At 43.6% G+C, this 16,150-nt stretch overlaps 1 protein-coding gene across 1 annotated transcript in view; it reads left to right on the top strand.

Annotated features, from left to right (window-relative positions):
• The window catches only part of LOC307171192 (polyunsaturated fatty acid lipoxygenase ALOX15B-like), a 40,283-nt gene extending 24,936 nt beyond the window's left edge, over positions 1-15,347 (top strand). The window contains exons 14-15 of the mRNA XM_079892675.1: positions 14,147-14,317; positions 14,642-15,347. Coding sequence (XP_079748801.1) covers positions 14,147-14,317; positions 14,642-14,821 — 351 coding nt within the window. The 3' untranslated portion in view covers positions 14,822-15,347. The remainder of the gene's footprint in view (positions 1-14,146; positions 14,318-14,641) is intronic.
• The last annotated feature ends 803 nt before the right edge of the window (positions 15,348-16,150 follow it).

Raw genomic sequence — 16,150 nt, 5'->3', positions numbered from 1 at the left:
CTTTATTTTACAAAAGCACAATAATTTGATTTGATTGTAAGTGGACACATACAAAAGTAGAAATATCAAAGATTCTTTTTTTATATTTCGTTTTTCTGTATGACCATAAAAGATGGAGTAATTTAAGTTTATAGTGCTACAATGTGGAGAAAATCCAGCAAAACGCGCCGGCGCGTTTGCCGACCTCAGAGGGTTAACAAACTACTTGTCTGGCCTTAACATTTTTATACAGAATTCTATCACTTCAGGGTACATACGTGAAACCGAAATTATCCCAACAACGCTTTATCTGTAGGGTGGTAAAGGGATCCTTCACACGGGAGAGACTAGTTGGCACTTCAGCACTGCGTTGTCATCGGGTCCAAGCGAAGGTCCTTCATCAGATCTGGATACGTCCTGGATCCAACAGGCTGCGGGAAAACCTCGGGATAAACAAAGACACTAAAATTAGCGTAGATGCCATTCTTCTTATGATGTTACGAGTACATCAGGATTTATGGAAAGTGTTCCCAGTTCTGGCTGACCTAATCTATGCAGCCTAACATTGAATTATAGAAGTCTATAATGTGTTATGTGAATGCTAGGTCAAAGAGATGTGTTTTTAGTCTAGATTTGAACTGACAGAGTGTGTTTGGTTCCCGGACAATGGTAGGAAGACTGTTCCAGAGTTTTGGTGCTAAATAGGAGAAGGATCTACCGCCAGCAGTCGATTTTGATATTCTAGGTATTATCAACTGGCCGGAATTTTGAGATTGCAATAGACGTGAAGGACTATAATGCGTTAAGAGCTCGCTCAAGTACTGCGGAGCTAAACCATTTAGTGCTTTGTAAGTAATCAGCAATATTTAAAAATGTATACAATATTTAATAGGGAGCCAGTGCAGTGTTGACAGAACTGGGCTAATATGGTCATACTTCCTGGTTCTGGTAAGAACTCGAGCTGCTGCGTTTTGAACTAGCTGTAGTTTGTTTATTAAGCGTGCAGGGCAACCACCCAGTAGAGCATTACAATAATCTAGCCTTGAGGTCATGAACGCATGAACTAATTGTTCCGCATTTGTAAATGAGAGCATATTGCGTAATTTAGGATGGAAATATTTTTAAGATGGAAAAATGCGGTTTTACAGATACTAGACACGTGACTTTCAAATGAAAGATTGGTATCAAAGAGCACACCCAGGTTCCTAACCGACGACGAAGACTTAACAGAGCAGCCATCGAGTGTTAGACAGTATTCTAGATCAGCGGTTCCCAAACTTTTTTTCCTGCGCACCCCCTACTATGTCCCAACCGGGTTGGCGCACCCCCAACCCCCCACTTCAAAAAAATAACGCAACAAAGCTTTGTTTTATCGCCATATAAAGACTCATGTTTAATCATGCGCAAATAACCAGAACACGCATGACAACATCAACATCAACAAAGTTTCAATATAATGCAACAAAGCTACGCACAAGCTTCCACTTTTAAGAGGAGTGACAGACACAGGCTCAGTAACAGAAAGCACGGTTATTTTCAGCCGCGTAATTTAGTTTTATTTAAAAACGAAATATTTTGTAACATTACACATGTGACATGTTTTAAGGTCACTTTTGATCACTTTAATGCATCCTTACTGAAAAAAAATTCTGACTAACCAACACATTTTTGAACGGCAGTGTACATTCAGTTGGTCATTATTGCAATATAAACACTATCAGACTGATCAACAAGGTATATCTTCATTTACCAGTCGAAGACGGAGCAACTTTCTGCTATTATGTTTACTCCGTGCACTGTCAAGGGCTTCATCATATCTGTCGTGGTACCGGTCTTTGCAGCAATTATTTTACCGCAAATACTGCATCGCGCGCTGTTGGCATCGAGCCTGGAGAAATGTAGCCACACTTTTGATAGACTTTTCCACATCTTTATGGTATTGTGTGTGTGTGTGTGTGTGTGTGTGTGTGTGTGCTCGCGTCTCATATGAGTATGTGCGCGGAGAGTTTGTGTGTGTGCTCGGTTCACATTGAGTATGTGTATGTGCGCGAGTTTGTGTGTGTGTGTGCTCGCGTTTCATATAAGTATGTGCGTGGAGAGTTTGTGTGTGCGCGCGCGCGTCTCATATGAGTATGTGAGTATCTCGTGTGTGTAGAGTTTGCTTGTATGTGCGTGAGCAACTTTAGGTGTGTCGTTGTGCATTTCATATGTATTTGTTTTATCAAAAACTAATGAATTATAGTTTTTTATTTAAAATAAAAGGAAAAGGAATTTACAAAGGAAATGTTTACTGTTCATGTTTTTTTATTGTGTGGAAAAATCCCACTTAAAAAAACAGACCGCCATTACATTTTTCCTCTCGCGCACCCCCTGGTGGTAGCTCGCGTACCCCTGGGGGTGCGCGTACCACACTTTGGGAATCCCTGTTCTAGATTATTACTTGTGGATGTTTTTTGTCCAATAATTAGAATCTCTGTTTTTTTCAGAATTTAGGAGTAGGAAATTACGAGTCATCCAATTTTTTATATCAGCAATGCATTCCGTTAATTTTGTGAATTGGTAGGTTTCGTTAGGTTTTGAAGAAATATAGAGCTGACTATCGTCGGCATAACAGTGAAAGCTAATTCCATGTTTTCTAATGATATCTCCTAATGGTAGCATGTACAGCAGGGATGGGCAACTCCGGTCCTGGAGGGCCACTGTCCTGCAGAGTTTAGCTTCAGCCCTGATAAAAACTCACCTGCCTGTATCTATCTAGTAAACATTGATTGCCTTGTTCAGGTGTGTTTAATTGGGGTTGGAGCTAAACTCTGCAGGGCAGTGGCCCTCCAGGACTGAAGTTGCCCATCCCTGATGTACAGAGTGAACAGCAGCGGTCCTAGTACTGAGCCTTGTGGTACGCCATACTGAACTTTTGATCAATAAGACATCTCTTCATTTACTGCTACAAACTGATAACGGTCAGATAAGGATGATTTAAACCATGCTAGTGCAATTCCACTAATGCCAACATAATGTTCGAGTCTATTTAAAAGAATGTTGTTGTCAATAGTGTCAAATGCAGCACAAAGATCGAGTAACACTAATAGAGAGAGACAACCACGATCGGATGATAAGAGCAAATCATTTGTGACTCTAACGAGAGCTGTCTCAGTACTATGGTACGGTCTAAATCCTGACTGGAAATCCTCGCAGATATCATTTCTTTCTAGAAAGGAACACAGTTGTGAGGATACTGCCTTTTCTAATATCTTTGACAGAAAAGGTAGATTTGAGATCGGCCTGTAATTGACTAATTTTGTATGATCAAGTTGCGTTTTTTTAACAAGCGGTTTAATCATAGCCAGCTTAAAGGTTTTTGGTACGTATCCTAGTGACAAAGATGAATTAATGATATTAAGAAGAGGATCTGTGACCTCTGGAAGCATCTCTTTGTCATGGTAGTCAAGGAAAGCGAGGATTCACTTGCAGGAAAGGAATTTATTTAAAAAATAATAAACAAGAACAGAACAAAAAACTCCCTCGTGGGGGAAAACAAGACAGGCCAAAAACTCAAGAACATAACATGGGGGAAACAGAGACAACGATCCACACAGACTGCAAACAAGAGGGAACTAATAAAGGGAAACTAATCAGGGGGAACAGGTGGGAGAACTCAAACAATAATCAGATAACAAGTAGGGCGGGGCTAACAATGACACAAGCACATGGCTCAACATAACAGACACCCAAGTGCAGAACAAGACAGGACAGACATGTGACATAACCCCCTCCTTAAGGAGTGGCTTCCAGACACTCCACTAGAACGGGGGGGACAGACCAGGGCGGGACTGGAGGAACAGACCAGGGCGAAACTGGAGGAACAGACCAGGGCGGGACGGAAGGAACAGAACAGGGCGGGACTGGAGGAACAGACCAGGGCGGGACTGGAGGAACAGACCAGGGCGGGACGGGAGGGACAGAACAGGGCGGGACGGAAGAGACAAACTGTCCATCAGGCGGCCAGGGTGGAGCAGATTGTCCATCGGGCGGCCAGGGCGGAGACTTTCCCTCGGGCGGCCAGTGCGGAGACTTTCCCTCGGGCGGCCAGGGCGGAGACTTTCCCTCGGGCGGCCAGGGCGGAGACTTTCCCTCGGGCGGCCAGGGCGGAGACTTTCCCTCGGGCGACCAGGTCGGAGACTCTCCTTCAGGTGGCCAGGGCGGAGACCTTCCCTCGGGCGGCCAGGGCGGAGACTTTCCCTCGGGCGGCCAGGGCGGTGAAGACCCCTCGGGCGGCCAGGGCGGAGAAGACCCCTCGGGCGGCCACGGCGGTGAAGACCCCTCGGGCGGCCAGGGCGGTGAAGACCCCTCGGGCGGCCAGGGCGGAGAAGACCCCTCGGGCGGCCACGGCGGAGAAGACCTCTCGGGTGGCCACGGCGCAGGAACTGGAACAAACACCACCGGCTCAGGCACTGGGACTGGCACCACCAGCTCAGGCCCTGGAACTGGCACCACCGACTCAGGAACAGACATAGACACAGGAACAGACACAGGAACAGGCACAGGAACAGACACAGGAACAGACACAGGAACAGACACTGGAACAGACACTGGAACAGACACTGGAACAGACACTGGAACAGACACTGGAACAGACACTGGCTCCTGTTCAGGAACAGACACGGGCTCCGGTTCAGGGACAGACCCGGGCTCCGGCTCAGGAGCAGACACTGGCTCCGGCTCAGGAACAGACACGGGCTCCGGCTCAGGAACAGACACGGGCTCCGGCTCAGGAACAGACACGGGCTCAGGAACAGACACGGGCTCCGGCTCAGGGACAGACATGGGCTCCGGCTCAGGGACAGACATGGGCTCCGGCTCAGGGACAGACACTGGCTCTGACTCAGGAACAAACACTGGCTCCGGCACTGGCTCCTGTTCAGGAACAGACACGGGCTCCAGTTCAGGGACAGACCCGGGCTCCGGCTCAGGAGCGGACACTGGCTCCGGCTCAGGAACAGACACTGGCTCCGGCTCAGGAACAGACACGGGCTCCGGCTCAGGGACAGACACGGGCTCCGGCTCAGGGACAGACACGGGCTCCGGCTCAGGGACAGACACGGGCTCCGGCTCAGGGACAGACACGGGCTCCGGCTCAGGGACAGACACGGGCTCCGGCTCAGGGACAGACACGGGCTCCGGCTCAGGGACAGACACTGGCTTTGGCTCAGGAACAGGAACAGACATCACCGGCTCAGGAACAGACACCACCGGCTCAGGAACAGACACCACCGGCTCAAGTGTGTGTGCAGCCCACACACACCACATGGCTGTGGCCATAATGGCCAGTGTCGCGGTCACTGAGGGCTCAGACTCAGGAACAGACACGGGCTCCGACTCAGGGACAGACACTGGCTCTACGGTGACCATCTTGTCCGAAGGCACAGGCTCGGCAGGCGTGACGTGAACAGGTTCGGCGGCGGCCATCTTGTCCGAAGACACAGGCTCGGCAGACGTAACGGGAACACTCTCGGCGGCGGCCATCTTGTCCGAAGACACAGGCTCGGCAGGCTTGACGTGAACAGGTTCAGCGGCGGCCATCTTGTCCGAAGACACAGGCTCGGCAGACGTGACGGGAACACTCTCGGTAGCGGCCATCTTGTCTGAAGACACAGGCTCGGCAGACGTGACGGGAACGCTCTCGGCGGCGGCCATCTTGTCCGAAGACACAGGCTCGGCAGGCGTGACGTGACCAGGCTCCGACTGGACAGACGTGACGTGAACAGTCTCTGGCTGGGCAGACGTGACGTGAACAGTCTCTGGCTGGGCAGACGTGACGTGAACAGTCTCTGGCTCCTCCGCAACGGAATCCTCCGGGACATTGGGGAGGCCGGAGGTCTTCCTCCTCCTCCGCCGTCTTCGATGGTGAGGTGCAGGTTCTGGTCTGGACGGAATTAATGGTGGATGGAGCTCTGGGCTAGGCAGCGACGATGCATTCTCTGGGCTGGGCAGCGGCGATGCATTCTCTGGGCTGGGCAGCGGCGATGCATTCTCTGGGCTGGGCAGCGGCGATGCATTCTCTGGGCTGGGCAGCGGCGATGCATTCTCTGGGCTGGGCAGCGGCGATGCATTCTCTGGGCTGGGCAGCGGCGATGCATTCTCTGGGCTGGGCAGCGGCGATGCATTCTCTGGGCTGGGCAGCGGGGATGCAGGCGGGTCCGATGTATCCCACCGAGCACGATAGTGGAGATACTTAGTGAACCTCGGAAAGTCTAAAATCTCCAGCCCCTTCATCTCCCATCGAGGCAAGGGATCGTCCAAACAAACATTAAATAAGTCCTTAAGGACTATATCCCCAAGCCCGAGTCCCTCTGCTGCCGCGCTGAATCTCAGGGCGAAATCCTTCACCCTGGTCCCCTGCTGTCGGAGAGAAACCAAGTTGCTGACTCTCATGATGCGCCTAAGGTGAGGGCAGGAATCCTTCTGCTGAATCCTCATTGCGGTGGATCGTTCTGTCATGGTAGTCAAGGAAAGCGAGGATTCACTTGCAGGAAAGGAATTTATTTAAAAAATAATAAACAAGAACAGAACAAAAAACTCCCTCGTGGGGGAAAACAAGACAGGCCAAAAACTCAAGAACATAACATGGGGGAAACAGAGACAACGATCCACACAGACTGCAAACAAGAGGGAACTAATAAAGGGAAACTAATCAGGGGGAACAGGTGGGAGAACTCAAACAATAATCAGATAACAAGTAGGGCGGGGCTAACAATGACACAAGCACATGGCTCAACATAACAGACACTCAAGTGCAGAACAAGACAGGACAGACATGTGACACTCTTTCAGTAGCTTAGTCGGTATAGGGTCTAACATACATGTTGTCGATTTAGATGATTTAACGAGTTTAGTAAATTCTTCCTCTCCTATAGCAATAAATGAATCAAATGTTTCCTCAGGGAGACTACAATGCACTGCCTGATGCGATACTGTGGTAGACGGTTGCATAGTTATAATTTTGTCCCTGATATTATCAATCTTATAAGTGAAGAAGTTCATAAAGTCATTACTGCTGTGCTGCTTGGAAACTTCTGGGTTTGAAGCTTTCTTTTTCATTAGTTTAGCCACTGTTTCAATTAAATACCTAGGATTATGTTTATTTTCTTCTAATAGGGTTGAAAAATAAGCAGATCTATCAGCTTTTAAAGCCTCTCTGTATGCAATCGAGCTCTCCTTCCATGAAACGCGAAATACCTCTAGTTTTGTTTTCTTCCAGTTGCGCTCCATTTTTCTGGCTGCTCTCTTAAGGGCCAAGTGTGCTTGTTGTACCATGGCGTTGGACTATTTTCTTTTTCCTCTGGGGTCTAAAGTGTTTTTGGGGTCCTTGAGATGTTTTGACATGCCGTTACATTTGTGTTTTTTTCAGTTGCTTATAAACATATTAATGGCAAAGGTGTAATTACAGTCTATTTAGCACAAACAGGGCTATCATAATATGTGAGCAACATGTATGTACATGTTTGTATTTTTGAGAGAATAATGTTTATGCATGGTTATTAAATAAAATAAAAATGAAAGTTTCTGAAATAAGACCACAAAACCCATACTAAATGTGTGTCCATGATACTTTTGACTAATGGATGTTGTCGCCTAGAGTTTTTGCTTCAAAATGATCTGAAAATCATCCTGCCTAATCATTCACGTATAACAATACATTGATTTAAATTTTGTAAAACACTTTTTGTTAGAAAAGGCAATATGCGTGTGGGCGTGAATAATCATGAATAATGCTCTGATTCACACCTGAGAAGACAATGACCTGCATAATGAGCCTTTCAGTCATGTATGTCTCTGAGAGGGAACTAAAGAATGAGAGGACAATTCTTTTATATATATATATATATATATATATATATATATATATACAGTATATATATATATATATTAGTGGTGGGCATAGATTAATTTTTTTAATCTAGATTAATCTCACTGTAATCTTGAAATTAATCTAGATTAATCTAGATTAAAATGGCTCATTTGAATTCTGCCGAAGGCATTCAGAATATGTGTGCTACCCAAATAATGACTAAAGGGCACATGTTTCTTAAATACAAAGTGACATTTAAAAGAACTTGTGAAGAAATGCCAGAGATTTTTTTATTATTATTATTAAAACTAACATAATAAAGTATGAATTATTATTTTTATTTTTTTTACTTTGAGCAATGATGGAGCTATAATAGACTCTTCTTATGAGCAAATAAAACAAAACAGCTCCTTGGAAAAAATGAAACGTAGCCTAATATTGTAGTAGTTATAAACAAAGGTCTATTTTTAGTTCAGATTAACATTTGAGGACAGCAATTTTATTCATAATGTCATATGAATAATGGATAGTTCATTCATGGCACAATGTTTCTTCCTGGCTTCCACGCACTGTTTGATCCGTTAATAACGGAGAAATGCGAATGTTTCTCACTAGATCTCGCAGCAATGTTATTACTTCTGTGGCGAATTAAAATGCTTTCTTTACTGGATCTCTTAGCGCTGTGTAGTTACAGTGTCGCATGATCACGATCGCGCTGCTTTGGTCCAAACTGATAAACAACGGTCCGTCAACCACACAATAAGGAGTAGCTCAGTTTCGTTCCGCTTACATTACGTTTGCCATTTGATGTCGGACAATGTTGTGGTCGCACCAGCGTCTCTTACATTATGAGCGCGCTTGCCACGCGCAACGCGCCTACATTTGAAATAAAGAAATTTTGGTCAGCAGGAAAAATGCTCCAACAAACCGTTCGGTTTGAAAATGCGTACCGAACACTGAACCGAATTCGGCTAGGTGTACATCCGCGCTAAAATATCAAGGTGAAAGTCATCATAGCTTGCGTAGTATAGACCCAGCTCCCAACCCAACTTTGAGAATAGATTAACGGCGATATTTTTTTTATCGCCCGATAAGAGTCTCACGTTAACGCAGCACGTTAACGCCGATAACGGCCCACCACTAATATATATATATATATATACACACACACACTGTATATAACAATAAAATCTGAATATAAATGAAAGTCAAAAGCACAATTTTAGTACATGTCATACCTGGAATGGCCTACCTATATGGGCCATTCTACAGAATTGGTTCAAAGTTAGAGTTGGAAACATCTTAAATTTTTTTTATTTTTCCACAAATTTTGTTTGCATGCAAATTGTATAATATCCAAGGAAACCGTTTCTAGTAATTGTGCAGTTAATTCTCATACTGTATTTTCTGAGAGTTATAAGGCCTGATAAGTTATAAGGTATATATATATATATCCTCTCCCCAAATGTGTCACTAATAAAAAACAATAAATAATTTAATGAGAAGGCTTATATTGACCTATTAAGATTTTGTTTACATCTACCTTGTAAATATATTTATTGCTATTTTATTAAATAGTTTTCACATGTAAATCAACAACAAGTGTAATCTTTCTTTTTAAAAAGTATTAATTTTATCATATGTATGTCAAAGTTAAGGATTCATTAGTTTGAATATAGCCTACATTGGAACAAACACTATAACACCTTAGTTGATGACTTTATTTGTGACAAAACATAATATATATTTAAAATATGAGCAGAAATTGATGCAGAAAAGCTTATTTGATGTGGCAGTAGTCTATTTTACAGTAAAAACTTTATAATCCATCCAAAATATTCGTCTGTAATATCGTTTGTATGATATATTAGGGCATACATGTTAATTTGCAGTTTAATACATTGCTTATACAAAGACATTTTATTTAAACATATTTCAGTCGATTTTTACTCATCTCAATATAGCAGTTTGGTAAAAGCTAAACTAGTAACGTTAGATGTGTTCATGTATAAACAACATATTTACTAATGTAAGTGCCTATAAACAACCATGCGCATTTGTGCCGTTCATTCACACACAGACACGCGATTCATATTTAAACAGTCTTTTTGCGGTTCACAGACACTATTCCATATCGCGATTAGAACAAAGCACTTAAGAATAAAGCACTTAATATTCACAATCTGCAGCTGGATCCGTTGCTCCTCAAAGTGAAACTAAACCAGCACTTGAGGTAAATTTCCCAGGATTATTCCTCACAGCCTCGCAAGACGACATAGTAGCTTACATTAATCTGATTAAACTCTGTGTTTTATCCATCTGATGTGGGCGTTCACTGTTTTGCATGTATTGCCTCAGATAATTTGCGTTTGAATAGCGCGTGCTCTCCGTGGGCGTGTCACATTAACAGAATAATGAGCTGCGAGAACGATAATGAGAACGGCTGATATCTCTCTCTTTTTATATGGATTACATAAACAGAGAATATTTGTTTTAGTTTTGAATTAGATAATTTAAAACTAAACACTTAAATGATTATAAAGATATATTGCTCATGCCTGGGTGAATAGTATTTGCTGAGTTTTGTTTAAGTTTAGAGACGTGCTCTTGAAAAAAAGTTCACGGAGACGGAGAGGCAGAAAGCACACCCTGTTTATTTTCTTTATTTTACAAAAGCACAATGTTTTATTTCAATTTTAAGTGAACCCATAAAAAAGAAGACATTTAACAGTTTATTTTTTCATTTTTCATGCATGACAAAACATGACGGAGTATTTTAAGTCTATTTTGATGCTATCTGAAAAAAATCAAGGAAAACGTGCCGGCGCTTTTGCCGACCCCAGAGGGTTAATCTTCTTTAAGCACAACGGAGCAACTGTGTCTAAAGTGCTGGAAAAGAGAGAGTTAAAAGTTTCTGTTGCGATATCAAGTTCTTCTAAGCTATCTGGGATGCTGATCTGGCACTATCTGGGATCGTGTCGTACATGTATATTTATTTATCATTGAAAGGTTGCCTACCTGTCTATAGTTCATATTTTAACATGTTTCCATCGATTTCTTAAATTTTAGTCTGGCGCCAGTTCAACTAGTACAATGTGAAGTTTATGCACCATTAACATGCTAACTAACTATTATAAATGGGAATGCATGTCTTACCTTAACAATCGAATCTTCAAATCGCGTTCTTCTTCTTCTAAAGTAAATCCAGTGTAAACTCACAGGATGCCTTCCAAACTCGATGAAAAGAAGAACAATGATGACGTTTCTCTTTTCTCTTCATGCTTTGTTTAGAGGTGATGAGGGCGTTAACAGCACCGCGTGAACGATTTGCATGTCAATTGCTCTTGCGCGCGTAGGTGTGGTCACATTAAAAATAATGAGCATTCGTGTGAGAAAATGTACCTCTCGTTGCTTTCATACAGATTACTTAAACGAATATTTGTTTTCAATATGAATTACATCATTTTAAAACAAAGACTCCAAGCTTAGTAAAGACATAACTATCACTTGTGGGTGGCAAGTATTCACTGAGTTACAGTTCATTTTTCTGTCCCATTTCAGAATGAACTTCACACTGAGAGAGACGGCCGAACGTATTTTCTTTATTTTACGAAAAGCAGAACATTTTGTTTTTATTATGAGTGTACACAAATAAAAGTAAACATTTAACAGTTTTGAATGATGTATAACACTGGCCTGTATGACAAAAATCAACAGAGTTATTTGAGTCTCTTTTGCACTGATAAGAAAAAAAGCGAGACAATCAGCCGACCCCAGAGGGTTAAGCAACAATAATGTTGGCCACCCCAGGGTTTTTGCTGCATACTCCGCGGAGCAGACCCAGTCGCAAACTGTTAAGGAAAATACGTCCCAGAGGGAGCTTGTGGTTTGTTGGCGCTGTGGAAAAACAGGTCATTTGCGCCATGAATGTGCGACCCTGGATGTGGCTGTGTCCACTCCGCCGTCTGGAAATGGACAGGGCAGGAGTAGAGGGAGGTGCTCTCGGCCCATCAGCCATTCCAGAACCTCCCTGTGGATCGTCTGTTACTTTGGTTAGTCCAGTAGAGTGCTGCCGAATAGAGGCCAAAGTGGATGGACAACTGGTACAGTCTTTGTTGGATGCTGGCTCTACAGTCATCATTATTCATTCTAAATTCTTGACAAGAAGGGTCCTTCAGACCTCTCGTGTTCTCCTGGTCACTGTCATGGGTGAGAAGGCAACTTTGATAGGCCGTTGTGAGGCAGAAATCTGTGTGGAGGGACACAGTACAGTTATGTGGGTTTGGGCCGCTGAGATTCCAGAATATTGTCTCCTGGGTATCGACTTCCTACACCAGGCAGCTGCGGTTTTGGACTTGAGGGCAGCGACCCTAACGCTAGCTAGAAAATGTTCGGTGCCAATTCACTTTAATTCTATATGGCCGGCTCCTCAGTCGCGCTACATGGGGCGTCTGAATCCTAGCTCACAAGCCCAGGGAGTCCCTCTTTCATTTTGTCACCAACGTTACAGTCTGTAGAGACACCATTTCCTGGCTCTGCGGTCAGGGCTTTACACCTTTCCACCACCTGCCGTCCCTGATAGCGGGAACTGCAGTCAAGTTGGGGAGAGCCCAGTTTTGATGCAAGCGGCAAAAGCTGTTTGGGAGAGAAGTAGTGAGGGTTTGGAAGAACTCCAGAAGTACAAATTATGGCGAGTGATGGAACGCCATGATAACATCTTTGCCTTGCCGCCTCAGCCAGTGATGTCGGGCAGACGAAGTTGGTACAGCATTGTATAAACACGGGGGATGCACCACCCATCCGGCAACGTGCGCAACGGTTACCTCCCATAAGGCAGTCGGCTGCAGATCACTGCCTAGAAGAGATGAAGGCTTTGGAAATTATAGAGCCATCGGAAAGACCGTGGGCCTCGCCAGTTGTATTGGTCCCTAAGAAGGATGGCGGCTGGCGTTTCTGCATCGACTTCAGAGGCCTGAATGAAGTGACTGTCAAGGACTCTTACCCGCTTCCGCTTATTTATGAGTCCCTGGATTGAATCGCTGGGTCTAGGTGGGTCTCTTCGATAGATCTGCGTAGCGGGTATTGGCAGGTCTCTCTCAGTGCTGACGCGAGACTGAAGACTGCCTTCACAACAGGGACAGGCCTCTGGCAATTCAAGACTATGCCCTTTGGTCTGTGCAACGCTCCGGCAACATTTGAGCGGCTGATGGAGCGGGTGCTGTAGGGTATTCCAAGAAAGGTGTGCCTGATCTATTTGGATGACATTTTAGTGCATGGAAAAGACTTTGAATCGGCCCTGAGTGCCCTTGACCTTGTCATGACCAGAATAGCCCAGGCAGGTCTGAAATTGCTTCCAGAGTGCCAGCTGTTGTAGAAAGCCGTTACCTTCCTGTGCGGTTCTATCCCAGGAGGGGGAAAAGGGAGAGAGGGTTATTGCCTACTACAGTCAGGCCTTCAACAGGGCAGAGCGTAATTACTGTGTGACCCGACGAGAACTCTTAACCGTGGTAGAGGCAGTCAGCCATTTCAGGCATCACCTTTGTGGTCTTCATTTTGTGGTCCGAACAGATAATGCTTGTTGTCTTTCCGGGAGCCAGAGGGACAGGTGGCATGGTGGATAGAATGCCTGCAGGACTTTCAATTCACCATTCAGCATCGCAAGGGGGAAAGTCACCAGAATGCGGACGAGTTGTCAAGGCGCACCTGTATGGCATCCTGCCCACAATGTGAGCGACTGGCTGGATATGTGATGCAGGGACTGTTAGAAGATATGTTTGCTCACTTTGGGGTTCCCTCTGAGATGCATTCTGATCAGGGGAGGAACTTTGAGTCACGCGTGTTCTCTGAGTTCTGTCGGCAGTTGGGCATCGCTTGCATCTTTTTTGGGACATTTGCTTGCATCCTTTTATACATGATCAGGTTCTCAAAGTTATGAGTCTTTTTAAGTCTTTTAAATGCTTTGTTTCGCTCTTTTACTGCTATCCCACATTCGTCAGTCAACCATGGAACAATCTTCTTTTTGCTATTTCCTTTACGCCTAGGAATTGACTGACCTGCTGCTTCTGCTATAACTCAAGTAATTAAATCGATTTAATTAATCAATTTCATTATTAATATTAATTTCTCTCATTCTTCCATCACTTATTTCCCTGAATTTCACCCAGTCAGCTTTAATACCCGTCAAGTAGCCCATGACGACAAGAAAAACCTGTTCATATGCACTTTCCATGGCCTAAGTAATGTTAATTATGTGCTCTTGTTATACTTTATGAATATTTCGCTTATATATCACATTTTTCACCAATTATTTCCCCCCAGTATGACTTTGGCGGCTGGATGCCTAACTACCCCACTGCCCTCAGAAAGCCCCCTCCCAAGGAGAAAGGCCAGACCACTGAGAACACGATCCTGGAAACCCTACCTGATGTGGGCACAACAGTGAATGGGATGGCTGTCCTGAAACTCCTGAGCAACGACTCTGCAGACCAGGTAAGTTTTTACACCATCAGGGCACATGTTAAAAGACTGGAATTCAATTTAGCTGTGAAAAAGTAAAAAATCTGAATGGTGTTCTTGTGTATGCCATCATATTACTCTGGATGACAATGGCTTACTTACACTGCTTTTATTCCTCTAGTTTGCATTTCCTGACTGTTACATTAGAAGGAGATTTAACAAACTGTAAGCGTAGTGTTGCAGTGGGCTTTTACAGAATATTATTGTGCTGTCATACGAAGTGCGTTAAACATTGTCATAAACATGTTTCTTATCAACATGTTATTTACTATTACAATCTTTATACCCTGTCCATAGTACCCTCTGGGAAATTTCCCTGAAAATCTGCATGATGAAAAGGTCCCTTGCAAGCTCATTGAAGATTTTCAAAAGGATCTGAGGGAGTTGTCAGATTTCATCGAGAAGCGGAACAAGAAGTTGGAGCTTCCCTACACCTATATGAACCCCAAAAATGTGGACAACAGTGTAGCCATTTGAAAGGATACAGTAGTCCTTAATACATTTTTCTTTCTATAAATAGCGTTGTCAATAAAAATAAGACTAAAGCAAAAATAAATCAAAGTGAGTCATGGATGTTGCCTTTCAGGGAAAATAAGATAAATAATGTGAAAGGCACTAGTTAATGTGTGGTGCTTTTTATTTGATTTAGTGGTGCCATCTAGTGACATTAATCAGTACAATCCTGCAATATTAAACATTGCATGTGTGGCAGGGTCGTCAGGTAATGGGGAAAATAGAGACCCCAGAACTATACTTAACCTTCTGGGGTCTGAGGTGTTTTCTGGGTCCTGGAGGTGTTCTGATATGCTCTGACATTTGTGCTTATTTCTGTTACTTGTGACATTTTCATGGCTAAAGTCTGATTACACATTATTGTAGCAGAGTTTGTGCTAAATACAATGTCAGCAGCATGTATGTAAAAGTTTGTAGTTTTGAAATAATGACATTTATGCATGGTTTGTGAAAAAAATAAAAATAAAAATTGTCACTGAAAAAGGTCATGAAACCCATACTGATTATTTCTTCACAAGACTTTTGAAAATTGTATCACAAAGCCTAGAATATTTGCTTCAAAACTATGTGAAAATCATCCTGCATACTCATTCAGATAAAACAATATAATGATTTTAAAATTTGTAAGACATGTTTTGTGTAAGAAAGCTTCCAATGTTTGAAGAATTCATCTTCCAGAATATGTTTTAATTAGTTTCTGGAGTTTATTGTTAATCCATCTCCTACCCTGAAGTCCGTTTTGCAGAGATGGACTAACAATGAACTCCCAAAACTTACTGTCAGATTCTGGAAGATGAATTCTTCAAACAGTGGTAGAAGAGGATGTGCTGCTGGTCCAATCTGTCTGTCTATAAAGGATATAAAAAACAGTCTTCATGTATTTTACTACACTTCAGCTTGTGATTCTTATTAAAGGTGGTATCAGTGATTTCAGGCCCAAAAATATTTTTATCACATTCATCTAATCTTTCCTAACGATCCGCTAGCTGCCCGCCCCATAAGCATGCCGTCAAAAAACTGCGTCTCTGTAGGCAGCCTAGGCTCTGAGATCTGCACACAAAAACAAATGGTTTAGCCAAACACTCAAAACCAAAACAAATAGTGTTCCAACCAATCACCGACAGGGGGAGGGTGTTGTGAGGTTTTGAGCCAGCTTCTTCTTCAGCTCCGACTTCGCGTGCAGCCGTGCACGAGCACAAAACCTCACAACACCCTCCCCCTGTCGGTGATTGGTTGTAAATGAAGATGACTTGACTTGACTATAGCAGCTAGTGTTTTTTTTTTTTTGCGGCC

This window comes from Squalius cephalus, assembly GCF_949319135.1.
Source record: "Squalius cephalus genome assembly, chromosome: 14".
Classification (NCBI taxonomy): Eukaryota; Metazoa; Chordata; class Actinopteri; order Cypriniformes; family Leuciscidae; genus Squalius; species Squalius cephalus.
Note: the sequence above shows the minus strand (reverse complement) of the source record. Positions and strands in the feature narration are given on the sequence as shown.